General features: G+C 41.6%; 1 protein-coding gene across 2 annotated transcripts in view; it reads left to right on the top strand.

Moving 5' to 3' along the window:
• LOC132392786 (abl interactor 2) overlaps positions 1-12342 on the top strand; it is a 168020-nt gene extending 155678 nt beyond the window's left edge. Inside the window, exons 7-10 of one of the 2 annotated variants that reach the window (XM_059967135.1) lie at positions 3175-3351; positions 3900-3986; positions 7516-7695; positions 10847-12342. In XM_059967135.1, the coding sequence (XP_059823118.1) occupies positions 3175-3351; positions 3900-3986; positions 7516-7695; positions 10847-11022 (620 nt within the window). In that variant the 3' untranslated portion in view covers positions 11023-12342. The remainder of the gene's footprint in view (positions 1-3174; positions 3352-3899; positions 3987-7515; positions 7696-10846) is intronic. The other variant, XM_059967137.1, reaches the window with a different exon arrangement.
• Positions 12343-13861: the final 1519 nt, after the last annotated feature.

A 13861-nucleotide genomic window follows, 5' to 3' on the forward strand; every position in this document is an offset into this window, starting at 1 on the left:
ACCTATCGCATTCCCTAACAGGAGATCCAACACTGCCCCATCTCTAGTCGGTACTTCTATGTATTGTTGCAAAAAACTATCCTGCACACATTTCACAAACTCTAAACCATCCAGCCCTTTTACAGCCTTCCTTTAATTGAACGTGATACTCCAGGTTGGTCCTAACCAGAGCTTTAGAAAGTTGCAATATAACTTCCTGGCTCTTGAACCTGAAGATATGACAAATAAGGACAAGCATGCCATACACTACCTTTATTGCTGCATCAACTTCTGCAGCCGCTTTCAGGGAATTGTTGGCTTGAACTCCTGGATCGTTCTGTACATGAATAGTGTTAAAGGTCGGGTCAGTAACAGTGTACTTTCCCTTTATATTTGATCTCCTGAAATGCAACTCACATTTGGCCAGGTTAAACTCAATCTGCCATTTCTCTGCCCACATTCACATCAGATCTACATCATACTATATTGTTTGGCAATCTTCTAAACTAGCCACAATGTCACCAATCTTTGTGTCTATTTACTAGCTCATGTTTTCATCCAAGTCATGGACAAGGATCAGAAGAAAGTAATAGATGTGGCAATCCTGAATGACAATAACATCAGGAAGAAAGAATACAAGAAGCTGGAGAAATAGCAGAGCTTGAAAGAGCAGATAGAAAGAATGTGGAAGGTTAAAGCCAGAGTAATCCTTGGCACTGTAACACCTGAACTGGGAGAGTGACTCCAACAAATCCCAGGAACAACATCTGAGATCTCAGTCCAGAAGAGCGCTCTACTAGGAACAGCAAGGATACTGCACCGAACCCCCAAGCTCCCAGACCTCTGGTAGAAGAGCTGAGATTGAGGGAAAAATACACGTATACACCACCCATAAGTAGTGAGGAGAAAAAAAAAAGTATGTCACCAGAATAGAACACTGTTAGTCATAGACCTCTGGTCAGATTAAGATCCATCAGCCACTCCCTTCCAATTTTTTGGAAATAAGGTGGATGGAGAGAAATTGATTCCTCGGTAACAGGACCTTCCAGCCCAGGAAGCCTGTACTGCCCAATCATACCCATATGATCAATTAACCTACTGACACATGCATTTTCTAATGCTTAATCAGGAGCAACTTCTTCCAAAAAAGTTGTGAGGAAAGTGGAATTATCTTTCCAAAAGCCTGGCAAGATTGTGGAATTCCCAGACTTTCTGGGTAAAAGAGTATATTCAGATTTCCCTTTTTGATGATTGTTGAATTGAAGCTTTAAACACTGGTTTTTGTTAGGCAGTGTATCAAGTGACAGTGGTAAATGGAAGTGAGGTACATTTATTAACAAAAAAGGCTTCAAGATCTGATTAGTTTTCTTCTTTGATCCTAAAGTGTTGTCTACATCTTTGAAGGTAGCATTTTAGAGTAGTTATTGGGTAATAATCGGAAGCCGCTTTCTCAGTCCTCGCCTAGGGCACTGATAAAATTAACTCTATGCACTCAGTGTTTGAACACCCCCCAGCAGTAGATTAAATCATTGAGAATAGGGCACAAAGTCAAAAATGAAAGTACCCTGGTCTGAGGAATGAAGTAAAAAAAGGCAAAGCTGGAGTAAAATGTCAGCTATCTCTATATTTACCTGAGGATTAGAAGACTTAAATTCCATTGACTTTGCAGGATTTGCAAAATGTACAGTCATATTATTCTCATGCTGACAGTAAAGTGTGCTACAAAAGGCTATGAATAATATAGAGAACCAAAAGGAAAATAAAACCAAGCCCTCAGTCCAGCCTCTTTCTACCAACCATTCCTACCACCCCCCACACCCCCATGACTAGACTTTGCTCCAGTTGTAGCCCTCTGACCAGCCTGCCTTCCCCACACCTCCTTCCACTCCTCCCATGTCTTGATTTGGTTTCCCCATTCACCTACCACTCCCCTCATTCTCAGAGTTCCCTCCTTCGCTGCAAAAAATTAGACACCAGGACTTCAAAACATACCTCAACTCAGTTGCATTCTAAGCCTTGTTCCACCATTCAAAAAAGCAACAAATCTAACCAACGACCAGATCATATCCCCAAACCCTCACTACAGGACGGATTCTTGCTCCAGTCTTCAGCTTGGATCTCCTTCCAGTTCAGGCTTGTATTTGCCCATCATTATTGAAGAGACACAGCTTGGAGTGAAGGCAAGATGTTTAGTTTGCCTGCTCTACTTACAGGCATTGAACATTAGGGTGTTGATTCTCTGTATTCAAGAACTTCACTTAATTTAAAATGGGCAAAAAAACTGCCTGAGAAACAACTTTTCCATTACCTTTGGCTGCAATACAGTGTGTATGAATAAGGTGAGTCCTTCTAAGTAGTTACTAGGTTTGTATGATACATGTACACAGACTTAAGAGATGATCCCTTTCTCATTGGATTTCTGACATCTGACAGAATTGAACAGGGACTGAAATAATTTGTTTGTTGAAAGGTGCATGTAAAATACAAATGCGGAATACACAGTCTTTCAGTTATATTTAATACTACTTCTCATCCAGTGTGTTGTGAAAATCAAGGCCCAGTGCAGATTTGTTAATTTCTTAGTGCAGTTACTTAGTGTTATTAAGGGGTTGGAGTTGGCTTTGGATTTTTGGTATCTAGTTCTTTGCCTTTCAGTTGTTTTGTCTCAAGTCTCTGTTTTGATATTTGAATAAACAGAACCTAATAGATGTAAAATATTTCCAATGTAAATTATACGTTCTGCGCTGGTTCTGCCATTTGTCTGTTCATATTACAGTTATCAGGCTTCTACTGATGATTCATCTGTCTCCCAGTTGAGAAGTTTAATCAAGGCTCCCTTAAGTGGTTATAAAATATCTTTGAAGCTGTTTGAAGAGAATTAGTGGAGTTCTGTCATTGTCCTTGCAGAAGCACTTTCTTCAATCATAATTACAGATGGCATTTAATTGCGACACAAGCCAGTAGACCCAATTACTTTGTGCTGAAATTACATCATATAAATTATATGACTGTACTTCTGCATGTGTGCAGATTGACCTTGGTTTCCCTTATTACAACAGTGACTGTTGTTCAAGTATTTTGTAGGCTTTAAAATGCTTGGGATCTTTTGAGAATCTAGAATATGCTGTGTAAAAATGTAACTTTAGTTGAAAGGCCTTAACTTCTAGAATGACATTCCTCCCTCAAATTTTTCAGGGCACACTCCCCAGTTCTACAGCATGAATCGACCAGTGCAACGGCAGAATCCTACCACGATTGGGGGTTCTCTGCCTGGCTACAGGCGTCCACCATCCTTGGCCTCACAGGCCAGTCTACAAAATCAAGTCAATGGAGGTCCATACTACTGTCAGAACCAGACAACTGAATCAAGAGGTAAAGTTTGCCTACAAATCCTGTGATTTTCCTTATCCATGGGGAATTCTTGGATATCATTTTAACTTATTGTTAAAGTTGGGAATGAGAACGTTTTCAAGTTTAAGAACTAAGGTGCAGCAATGATAGAAATCAACCTCTCATCAGCCCCAAGCTGTTGGGTATCCAGTCCTGACGAAATGTATGAAAGCACCAGAACAACAGCTCAACTTTGTATCTGCACTTCAAATTCCAGATCACCATGGAAACTGGTTGGAATAGAAATAAGTAAGGCTGATATGAGGACAAAGTTGGATTAATGTAATCTTCCTCAATCTAGGAAAAGTGTATATCTGCTGTCAGTTTTGATTGGGTATGATCTGCATACAATTGTTCTTTGCTTCCCTGTTTGAGAAAGCTTTGCATTTCCTGCTGGTTTTGTGTCTTGTTTGTTTTCATAAACACATCTTGCAGGTGTTTCTACTTGTTTGTGAAAGTTTTATCTGCTGCTTCTGACAGCTGTTTGTTCCTTTCCTTTACCACCTTCCTGTGACCGCTCTTATGTGCAGCGCCCCTCGCTCCACCGCCACCTTCTATCCTGCAGGTTACACCGCAGCTGCCACTGATGGGCTTCGTGGCCAGAGTACAAGACAATAGTAAGTCCATTCTTTCCATTTTCTGAAAGAGGACGTTCTGCAAAACATTACATCAATAATAGACTGTCATGAAGAATTAATTATTTACCACAGTATTTGTTAATATATGCTCAAGCAAGGTGCAGAGTCAAAGAGACCACAGGTGCTGGAATCTGGAACAAGAAACAGAATGTAGCGGATCAAGCGTCATCTCTAGAAACAAAAGGTGTAAATCAAAGTTTCAGGATTGAGGCAGGGTCTCGACCTGAAAAGTTGATGAGCACCTTTTGCTCGCACAGTTACTGCTTCACCATCTGAGTTCTTCCAGGATTCTGTTCTTTCAACGTCTCAGGCAATGTACAATTTGAGTAAGAAGTACAGCATTGTGCACTGTCTCACAAAGTCCTCTCAAGATTGGTTAGGTTCTTGGGAATTTCAGATAAAAGGAATATCAAGTGCTCTTGTTACACAGATTATTCAGTATAGTTAAGTGGCATAACCATTTATTGCTGAGCAATTCTATGAACTGGATTCTAAGGGGGATCTCTTTGGTCTTGAGTGATCTTAGGGGGGAGGTGCGGGATTTGTATGATTTATATATATATAAAAGCTGAAAACTACTGCACAAAAGAAAGTTGATGAGAATTCTTATTTCCCATCAGAACAGAATGATGTTCACAGAGTTCTGTTGCAGAAACTTCTAGCCTGTCAGTCTGAGTTGGAGTTGATTAAAAACCTGGAACTAATCCAGCTAAAGTTATTAATTGTCAATGCCATATTCACTTCAACAGGGAATGTGGTATGACTCAGGACTTAGAAAAGGACGTGTTTGATCCGTTTGTTCATTTTTTTTTGTCTCAACACTTTAATTCTTATTCTGAAAAAAGACTGCAGGAATATTCCAGATATAGTCTAGTAATAGAGTTGTACAGTGCAGAAACAGGCCATTAGGTCCAACTATAGGTCTGCTTATGCCAACTATGTTGTCCACTTCTGCTAATCCTGCTTCCCAGCATTTGACCCATATCCCTTTGAACTCCCGTGTTTTTCAGCTTCAGCTCAACATGGCTATAGAAGTCAATAGTTCTATAGTTCCATTTAATATCAAAGCGTGTACACAATATACAGCCTGAAATTATTACTCTCTGCAGACATCCTTGAAACAGAAGAAAACCCCCAAAGAATGAATGACAGGAAAAACATAAGAGCCCCCAAAGCCCCTTCCCCTGTCCCCCACTTATTCTAGCAGAAAGCATGAGCGTTCCCACCACTCGCCATACAAACAACAACAAAGCCCCCAAAGAGAGACCATTGTCTACAGTCCATCAAAAACTAACTGTTCACTCCAACGTTTTCAAAATCCCGCAGGCTGTCTGTCTCTCACTAACAAGCGAGACACAGATAAGACTCCTTCCACAGTGAGAGAGGAGGCAAACTGTCACTATTTCGATGTTACAGTCAGTCTGAAGCATTGCTTTTTATCTTGAGTTCCCCCACTCAAGAATCGCCATCAATCTCTCATCATCGAGAGAGAGAGAACGATTGATCCCAATTGCAGAGACCTCCAACAGCTGCTCTCGCTGTCTTCGACCTTTGGCTCCCACTACACTTCACCTCACGACACCGGCGGGTCACAAGGGCCGCGCAAGGACCCTAAGGTGCCCAAACAGGCCACACCTGGACATCTCAAAATGTGGCCAATCAGCGAGCTCCAAGAATGGGAACACGCTGCCAAGCAGAATCATAGTTTTCGGGTACTGCATTAGATTTAAGATCCTGATAGGACCCCAGCCACCTTGAAAAGGAAAATAGAGACATTAGGATCGGAAGAATTAAACTTTTGCTGATGGGCTTGGAGAAGTCGCCCTCTGGTGTCAGACTCATAGAACACAGAAACATGTCCTTCCATGCCAGTCAACAAGTACCTATTTGCACTGCCAGACAACACACAAAATGCTGGAGGAACTCAGCAGGCCCGGTCACATCTATGGAAAAGAGTAAACAGTCGGCATTTTGAGCTGAAACCCTTCAGCAGGACTGGGTAGAAAAAATGAGAAGTTACCAGCAAGAAAGTGGAGGGAGGAGAGGAGGAAGTTCAAGGTGATAGGTGAAACTGGAAGGGAGGAGGGGTGAAGTAAAGGCTGGGAAGCTGATAGGTGAAAGAGATAAAAGGGCTGGAGAAGGGGGAATCTGATAGTAGAAGGCAGAAGGGAAGGAGGAGGAGCACCAGAGAGAGGTGTTCCTCCCTTGGATAAGGAGATGAGGTAAGAGAGGGAAATGGGAATGGTGAACAGGGGCAATTACCCAAAGTACGAGAAATCAATGTTCATGCCATCAGGTTGGAGGCAACCCAGATGGAATATAAGGTGTTGCTACTCCAATCTGAGTGTGGCCTCCTCACGGCAGTACAGGGGAATATGCACTGTCATGTCGGAATGGGAATAGGAAGTAGGATTGAAGTGGGCGGCTTTTTTTCACTTCTTCGGGTGGACAGAATGTAGGTGCTCAGTGGAGCAGTTTCGCAATCTATGTCAGGTCTCACCAATATTCAGGTGGCCACAGCGGGAGCACTGGATACGGTAAATGATCCTAACAGACTCTTGGGTGAAGTATCACCTCACTTGGAAGGACTGTTTGAGGCCCTGAATGGTAGTGAGGGAGGAAATGTAGGGGCAGGTATGGCACTTGCTCTGCTTGCAAGGATAAGTACTAGGAGGGAGACGTATTTACACTGACCTTACACAAGTTGCATTTTTATTCCCCCATACTCCGATTAACTGCTCCACTGTGTGCATTACCCAGCATATCTGGGTTACTGGGAGAACCTGCTTAGTGGAATGCACAAAGATTGAAGTACTTGTTAAAGTTGTGCAGCTACTAGGTATATTGAAGTGGGCACTGGGGCTGAAGCATGTATAAATTCCTCCTCCAATTCAGCATGCATGTTGTGCAAATAGATGTAGTGTTTAAAAATTATAGTTTTTAGGGAAAAGCAAACTAAACTTTTTCTCATTTGAAAATTGTGTAATTTTTCTTGCACACCATACCCAGAATCATTCAGCTCTTGGACAAGAGAGTAAGCTCTAGTAATGTTACTCTTCTAAATTCAGTTAATAATCTGTCCCTGAAGCGGCTGTAGAACATGGGCAAAAGCATATGGACATGTACTGGATTATTTTTAATAAGAACTTTTCCTTAATGTGTTGTTTTTGAATGTAAACTTCCATTGCCAAATTTCAGTTAATTTCTGTAGAATGAGTACATTGTTAACATTTGCACTGTTGTGTGTTTCCCATCTCCTCCAGTGAACTTCCTGGAATTGGTTTATACATAAGGGGAGTTCTGCTCAGTGCCATGGAATGATACTTATTTACAATCAACAGTTAGAATAGATTATTTTGTCACTTAACTTACTGCTGTTTGAATCTGATGTGCACAAATTAGCTATCATTCTGTCATTACACAATTTGGTTCTAATTTGAAGAATACTGGGATCATAGAAATACCATATAAACGTAAGCTTTCTCTTAACTTGATACCACTGTTATAGTTTCAGATGGCTCCACCCCTCCTCCTCCTCCACCAACAGATGATGTAGTATTTGATGAATCACCCCCACCTCCCCCACCACCAGAGGATTATGAGGAGGAAGAGACGGCAGTGGTAGAGTACAGTGACCCATATGCAGAGGAAGATCCACCTTGGGCACCCAAAAATTATTTGGAGAAAGGTAAATGCAGCTTTGTGCTTATTTTTGTACCAGTAATCTTTTTTGATTGTATTGTGTTTACATTTGTCATCGTTACCAGTCTCACTGCTAGTTTCACATTTATCAGTAGTGTCTGCTCTTAACATGATGGAAATTCAGGAGGACATAACACATGATCACAACTTAATGACCCCTGCTAGAAAACAACTGCATACTTGTGTATATCTGCTAAAGATCAGAAAGGATGCCTCCACTGTTGAAAAGCATGCTCATGATGGTGCTCTAGGTTCATGTGAAGATGCTGCAAAGACCTCCAGCTAAATACAGTGAGAGTACAGAGGCCTAATTGAATGAATTCACTCACATGAACCAGAGTATGCTGATAGCTGTCCAACTCTTTAATGGAGAACTGCCAGCTAACTGCACTGCAGAATCGGTGTGGTCATGACTTCCTGGTTTGCCCAATGCAATGCGGAAGTCAGAAACCTGCCAGAGGTGAATTGCCAGTATATAAAACTTTAACTCCCAATTCTAGATTCAACATGGAGCCAAGTTGTATAATAAAACAGGAAAAGGCTCTTGGCCACCACATCTGCACTGACCATGTAACTAATCCCATTCACCAGCAGATGGACTGTATTCTTCTGTTCACTGAGTGTTCTTGCTTCTGTCCATCTGCCTGTTAACGATTGCTAGGACCAGAAGCACTTCACAGTTAGCCTTTACACTACACATGGTTGTTGTATGCAGCCTCATTCATTTCACTAGGTTTACCAGCGTAAGCTGGAAAAGTAATTTTTTCCCATTTTACTCATTTGTTTTGTATTTAATTTCTATCAATTTGACGAGGTTTAGAATAAATTTCTTGTTTTTATATATTTATGCCCACTTGAACTTTTAGTTGTTTCTCATTATTGCAGACATTTACAACAGTTAAAAGAGCCTTTGACACCATGAGCTGCAGTAATTAAAACAATCTGTTCTCTCAATTCAGTTGTCAGGTAAATGCCCTGTAATTAGCAGACAATGCAAGCCATATTCCATAAATTGAGTGCATCTATGATCTCACTTGGGTTGATTGCAGTTACCATATTAGTATTGTTGATATCCATTTCTTTGAATGTTTCTGTTATCCCAAGTTACTGTTCCTCACCCAAGTTTAGTCACCAAGTACAGGTGACATCTCTAGTTATTCAATTACAAAAAGGAGAAAATCTGCAGATGTTGGAAATCCAATCAACACACACAAGGTGCTGGAGGGACTCAGCAGGCCAGGCAGCATCAATGGAAAAGAGCAAACAATCAATGTTTTGGGCTGAGAGCCTTCATCAGGACTGGAAAAAAAAGGATGGGTGGAGGGAGGGGAAGAAGAAATACAACATAGTAGGTGATAGGTGAAACCAGGAGAGAGAGAGGGATGAAGTAAAGAGCTGAGATGTTGTTAGGTGAAAGAGATAAAGAGCCGGAGAATGGGGAATCTTAGGAGAAGACAGAAGGGGAAGGGGGAGGAGCACCAGAGGGAGGTGATACGTACCATGAACTGATACGTTGGAATGGGAAGTAAAATTAAAATGGGTAGTCACTGGGAGATCCCACTCTTTCTTGTGAACAGCTCAGCTGGTTGTCGAAGTGGTCTCCCAATCTACATTGGGTCTCACTGATGTACAGGAGGCCACAGCAGAAGCACTGGATACAGTAGAGGACCCCAACAGACTCACAGGTGAGGTGTCGCCTTACCTGGAAAGACTGGGGCCATGAATGGTAGTGAGAGAGGAGGTGTAGGGGCAGGTGTAGTGCTTGTTCCGCTTGCAAGGATAAGTGCCAGCAAGGAGATCAGTGGAGAGAGACGAATGTACAAGGGAGTTACATGGGGAGCATTCCCTGCAGAAAGTAGAAGGGCAGGGCAGGAATGTGCTTGGCGGTGGAATCCCATTGGAAGCCCTTTCTTTGAAGAAGAAGGACATCTTGGTTCTGGAATGAAAAGCCTCATCCTAAGAGCAGATGCAGTGGAGATGGAGGAATTGAGAGAAGGGGGATGGCATTTTTACAAGTAATAGGGCAGGGTGGGGTATAGTCCAGGTAGCTGTGAGTGACAGTGGATTTATAAAAGCTGTCTCCAGAGATAGAGACAGAGAGATCAAAAAGGGAGGGAGGTGTCAGAAATAGATCCGGTAAATTTGAGAGCAGGGTGGAAGTTGGAGGCAAAGTTAATAAAGTCAATGAGCTCTGCATGGGTGCAGGAAGTAGCGCTAACAGAGTCATCAATGTAGCGTAAGAAAAGTTGAGGAGTGATACCAGTGTAAGCTTGAAGCATAGACTGTTCCATGTCACTGACAGACGGGCAGGCCTAGCTGGGGCCCATGCAAGTGCCTATGGCTACACTTTTTGTTTGAAGGAACTGGGAGGAGCCGAAGGAGAAATTATACTGTGTGAGGACCAGTTCTGCCAAACGGAAAAAGTAGTGGTGGAGGGGAACTGGTTGGGTCTGGTGTCCAGAAAAAGATGGAGAGCCTTGAGGCTTTCCTGGTGGGGGATGGAGATGTATAGGGACTTGATGTCCATAGTGAAAATAAGCTGAACAGGGCCAGGGAACTTGAAATCATTGAAAAGATCAAGAGCATGTGAAGTGTATCTCTAGTTATTGCTGGATTTGGCACCAGGTGCTCTCCAAAAAAACAATTTGTAATCCAGCAGATTAGGTTTACCAATTGAGAATGGCAAATGGCACCTGCTGTTCCAGTGTCAATGTTCAGTAAGTGGAAGCTTGTTGCATTACGCTATTGCCCCATGGTTGTTTATGTGGAATATTTAGGAGAAAACAAGGGTTTCCACAGAGATCAATTTATCTTACTGTGGTTTAGCATGCCTGGGGCCAGCTGGTAGAGCAGTGGCATCAGCGAAGGCTCCCGAGTTCGAATCCAAGTCAGGCCACCCCCGAGCACGCTTTCCATCCGTGCCAGGTTGAGCGTCGAGCTAGCCACTCAGCCTCATAAAAAGAAAAACACGGGTCGAGTCAGAAATGTTCAAATGGTGACCCAGTTAATCCGAAAGGAGACCAATCCTGACACCACATGCCAAACGAAAATGACTAACTGTCTGGTGCAACAAGCTTAAAAAAAAGCGTGCTTGGGACCCTGTGCCATAGTTAATGTTTGCTGTTCTTTATTCACAGTTGTTGCTATCTATGACTATTCAAAAGACAAAGAAGATGAATTGTCTTTCCAAGAAGGCGCTATCATATATGTGCTGAAGAAAAATGACGATGGCTGGTATGAAGGAGTGATGAACGGTGTGACTGGTCTGTTCCCTGGCAATTATGTGGAATCCATCATGCACTATGCAGAATGAGGTGCTGAAGGCAGCTCCTCCACCCTCCCCTGGCAGCTGCCACCCTCCTGCTGGTGTACTGTCACATTCTGTGGCTTCCTGTAATGCTCGGACATGCACAAGCTGAAAATGAAGGATTCAAGTAAACAATACGCAATATACATTTATTGAACCAGGACGGAGCAAAGTGACATTGTCTCTTGGGAAGCTCTGATTCCAATGTAAGATCTGGTGACTTGTGAAATGAGCTCTGTGCACGCGTGCATACAACCACACGTACACACATACATATATACACACACACACACCCCTTGCACAAACACATATTTTCTCTCTCTCTCTCTCTCTCTCTCTCTCTCTCTCCCTCTCTCCCTCTCTCCCTCTCTCCCTCTCTCCCTCTCTCCCTCTCTCCCGCTCTCCCGCTCTCCCTCTCTCTCACTCTCACACGTGCGTATTCTTGTGCTCTTTCTATGGCTCTCACCCTCTCTCTCAACTCTTTGGCTTTCTCAAATGTGCAATGCAGGCATTCCCGGTGTTAAAGGGTTGACCGATACCACCAATACTACAGGGCAAGTACCTTGCCAGGTCCAAACAAACTGCATCTGTGGTGCTGCCAGATTCTGAATTAAGCTATTTTCTATCTCATTTTTTAAAGATTCTGAAAGTAGTTATTCCTCAAGGCTCAATAGGGGCATCAGTTGGAAGTGGTTATATTATAGTTCTAATTTACACAGCAGCCTTATAGGATATGATGGCAGATGGCTCATATATGAGTGCTTTGTTCACCTGGAAGCATGGGAACTAACACTTCCTTGAAGCCTGGCAAGTATACTTTGTTGTCATTTGTAACTGAGAAACAGCTGTACCTTCCAGGGGTTGTTCCCTTGTAAATGGGAGGGGTTGGGGCATGCCTGGAGAGAGCATCGTGGGTAGGATTACGTGAGTACAGATTTGTCACTCTATGATAGTTGTTTATGGTGTTTTTAAGGACTGTACATCCCTAGAAAGCACTGAGGTATTATTGATGGGAACAGATTTATTACTGCATAAACTATGGTACATAATTAAATGTTCTACAAGTGTTTAATGATAGAATACAATACTAATGTGTATTGGGTTGCATAGAAATTTCTGGAGAATGGGTTGGACTGCAAGCATAACACAGTATTATAAACTAAGAATAATTTCTCCAGTTGTGTCAAGTATGTCAAACAAGGTTAGAAGTAGCAAGACTAATATCCTTTTTGTGATTTCTTCAACTTTTTCCTTAATTTGTTGAACAATATTCTTGATCCCAGTTGATCACAGATTAAATAGAATTTATGGAGATTTATCAATGAACGCTTGAGAAATAAGTTGTTCTTGGTGCAGATTTCAGATATCCCAAACATGAACTGGGGAAATAGTGGGTGGGGGGGATTGGGAAGAGAGTTGAGGAAAATGACAAAAATTTGACCAGGTTGCTAGGATGTGAAGGACTTCACTCTGTTAATTGAAAATGCATTTTGGTTACTGCATTGAGATTTGATCCATTTTCATCTCACATTTACACTGCTGAAGTAGTAGAAGTTGTGCCTCAATGAATTCAATAGGACTGTGTGATCTGGACTCGGACATGAAGAATGAGACCAACAGGTATCTGAACCTGGTGGAAACTTGCCAGACTGTTGGAAGTAGAACTCAAGTTGGTAGAAGTAAATGGGTATAAGCAAAAGTCCTCTTTTATGAATGAATGAATATGATCTAGAGACCAACTATTATCCATTTGAGTTTCAGTATCTTGTATGACAACTAGTTGGTGATCTTGAGTCAGGTTTCATAAATAGTTCTGTTTATTACTGCTTTCAAATGGGATTGCTGAAATTTCTGGAGTTTGTGTAACAATCCGTACAGCTGTTGGGTGGACAGTAGAGTTACTTGTTTGTTGCCAACATTGCCTTTCAGAACTCAGAACTATTGTGGTTTCTAGGAAATTCAGCCATTGCTGTGATCCAAGAAAATAACATAAATGTTAAACAAAATTCATTTTTATTCCATCTTTATGAAATATTAAAGGTCATCGAGCTCCATTTTGTTAATCCTGTTAGTAAACAAAAAGGTAGTTCACTTCCAATTAGCATAGACAGGGCAATATTGGTAGAAGATTGGTCAGTGGCATTTAATGATGGTGCAGAGGTTGGGAATAATGGATATAATTCCAAGGATAATGTCAAACCAGAGTTAGAGGTTTTTATTCTAATTCACCAATGTACTGTGTTGACAATCTTCAGCATGTACACATTCACTCTAAAGCATGGATCTTGAGATTAGCTAGTGATTTCATAGTCCAAAAAGTGTAGTTTCTCTAAAATTGTCACAAAGAGCTATTGGCTTTAACTGCATCGCCTTCCCTTGAATCATTAACTTCTGAGTTTAAACCAAATACAACTCAAGCTCATAATCAGTATTCATGGCTCAATTTGGGAATGCTTACTCAGATTTTGGCAAAATTGGTCAAACTTTGGAAAAGAATCTGCAAGTAGATTTGGTGTGAATATGGGCAAAGCACCTTAAAGTAAGAGAGTTAATCTTCTAGCAACAAGAAATCTCATGAACTGAAATTAGTTCTTCATTTGAACCTTGCAATGTGACCGTTACTTCAAAATAGATGTAAGTTTTATGCTACTTTTTTTTAGGTGATGAGCTCCATTTTACATGAATCATTTTTTTAAAGTGGCATGAGTTTCAGGCAGTAAAGGCATTCACATGTACATCTCTCAATAGCACACAATAATTAATAGCAAATATAATTTTGTCATGAATCTATCTTAGAATTTATACCCGAGCCTCTGTTTAGGACATAAAAATCTTTAAAGAAATG

The sequence above is a fragment of the Hypanus sabinus genome, chromosome 4 (genome assembly GCF_030144855.1).
Source record: "Hypanus sabinus isolate sHypSab1 chromosome 4, sHypSab1.hap1, whole genome shotgun sequence".
Taxonomy (NCBI): domain Eukaryota; kingdom Metazoa; phylum Chordata; class Chondrichthyes; order Myliobatiformes; family Dasyatidae; genus Hypanus; species Hypanus sabinus.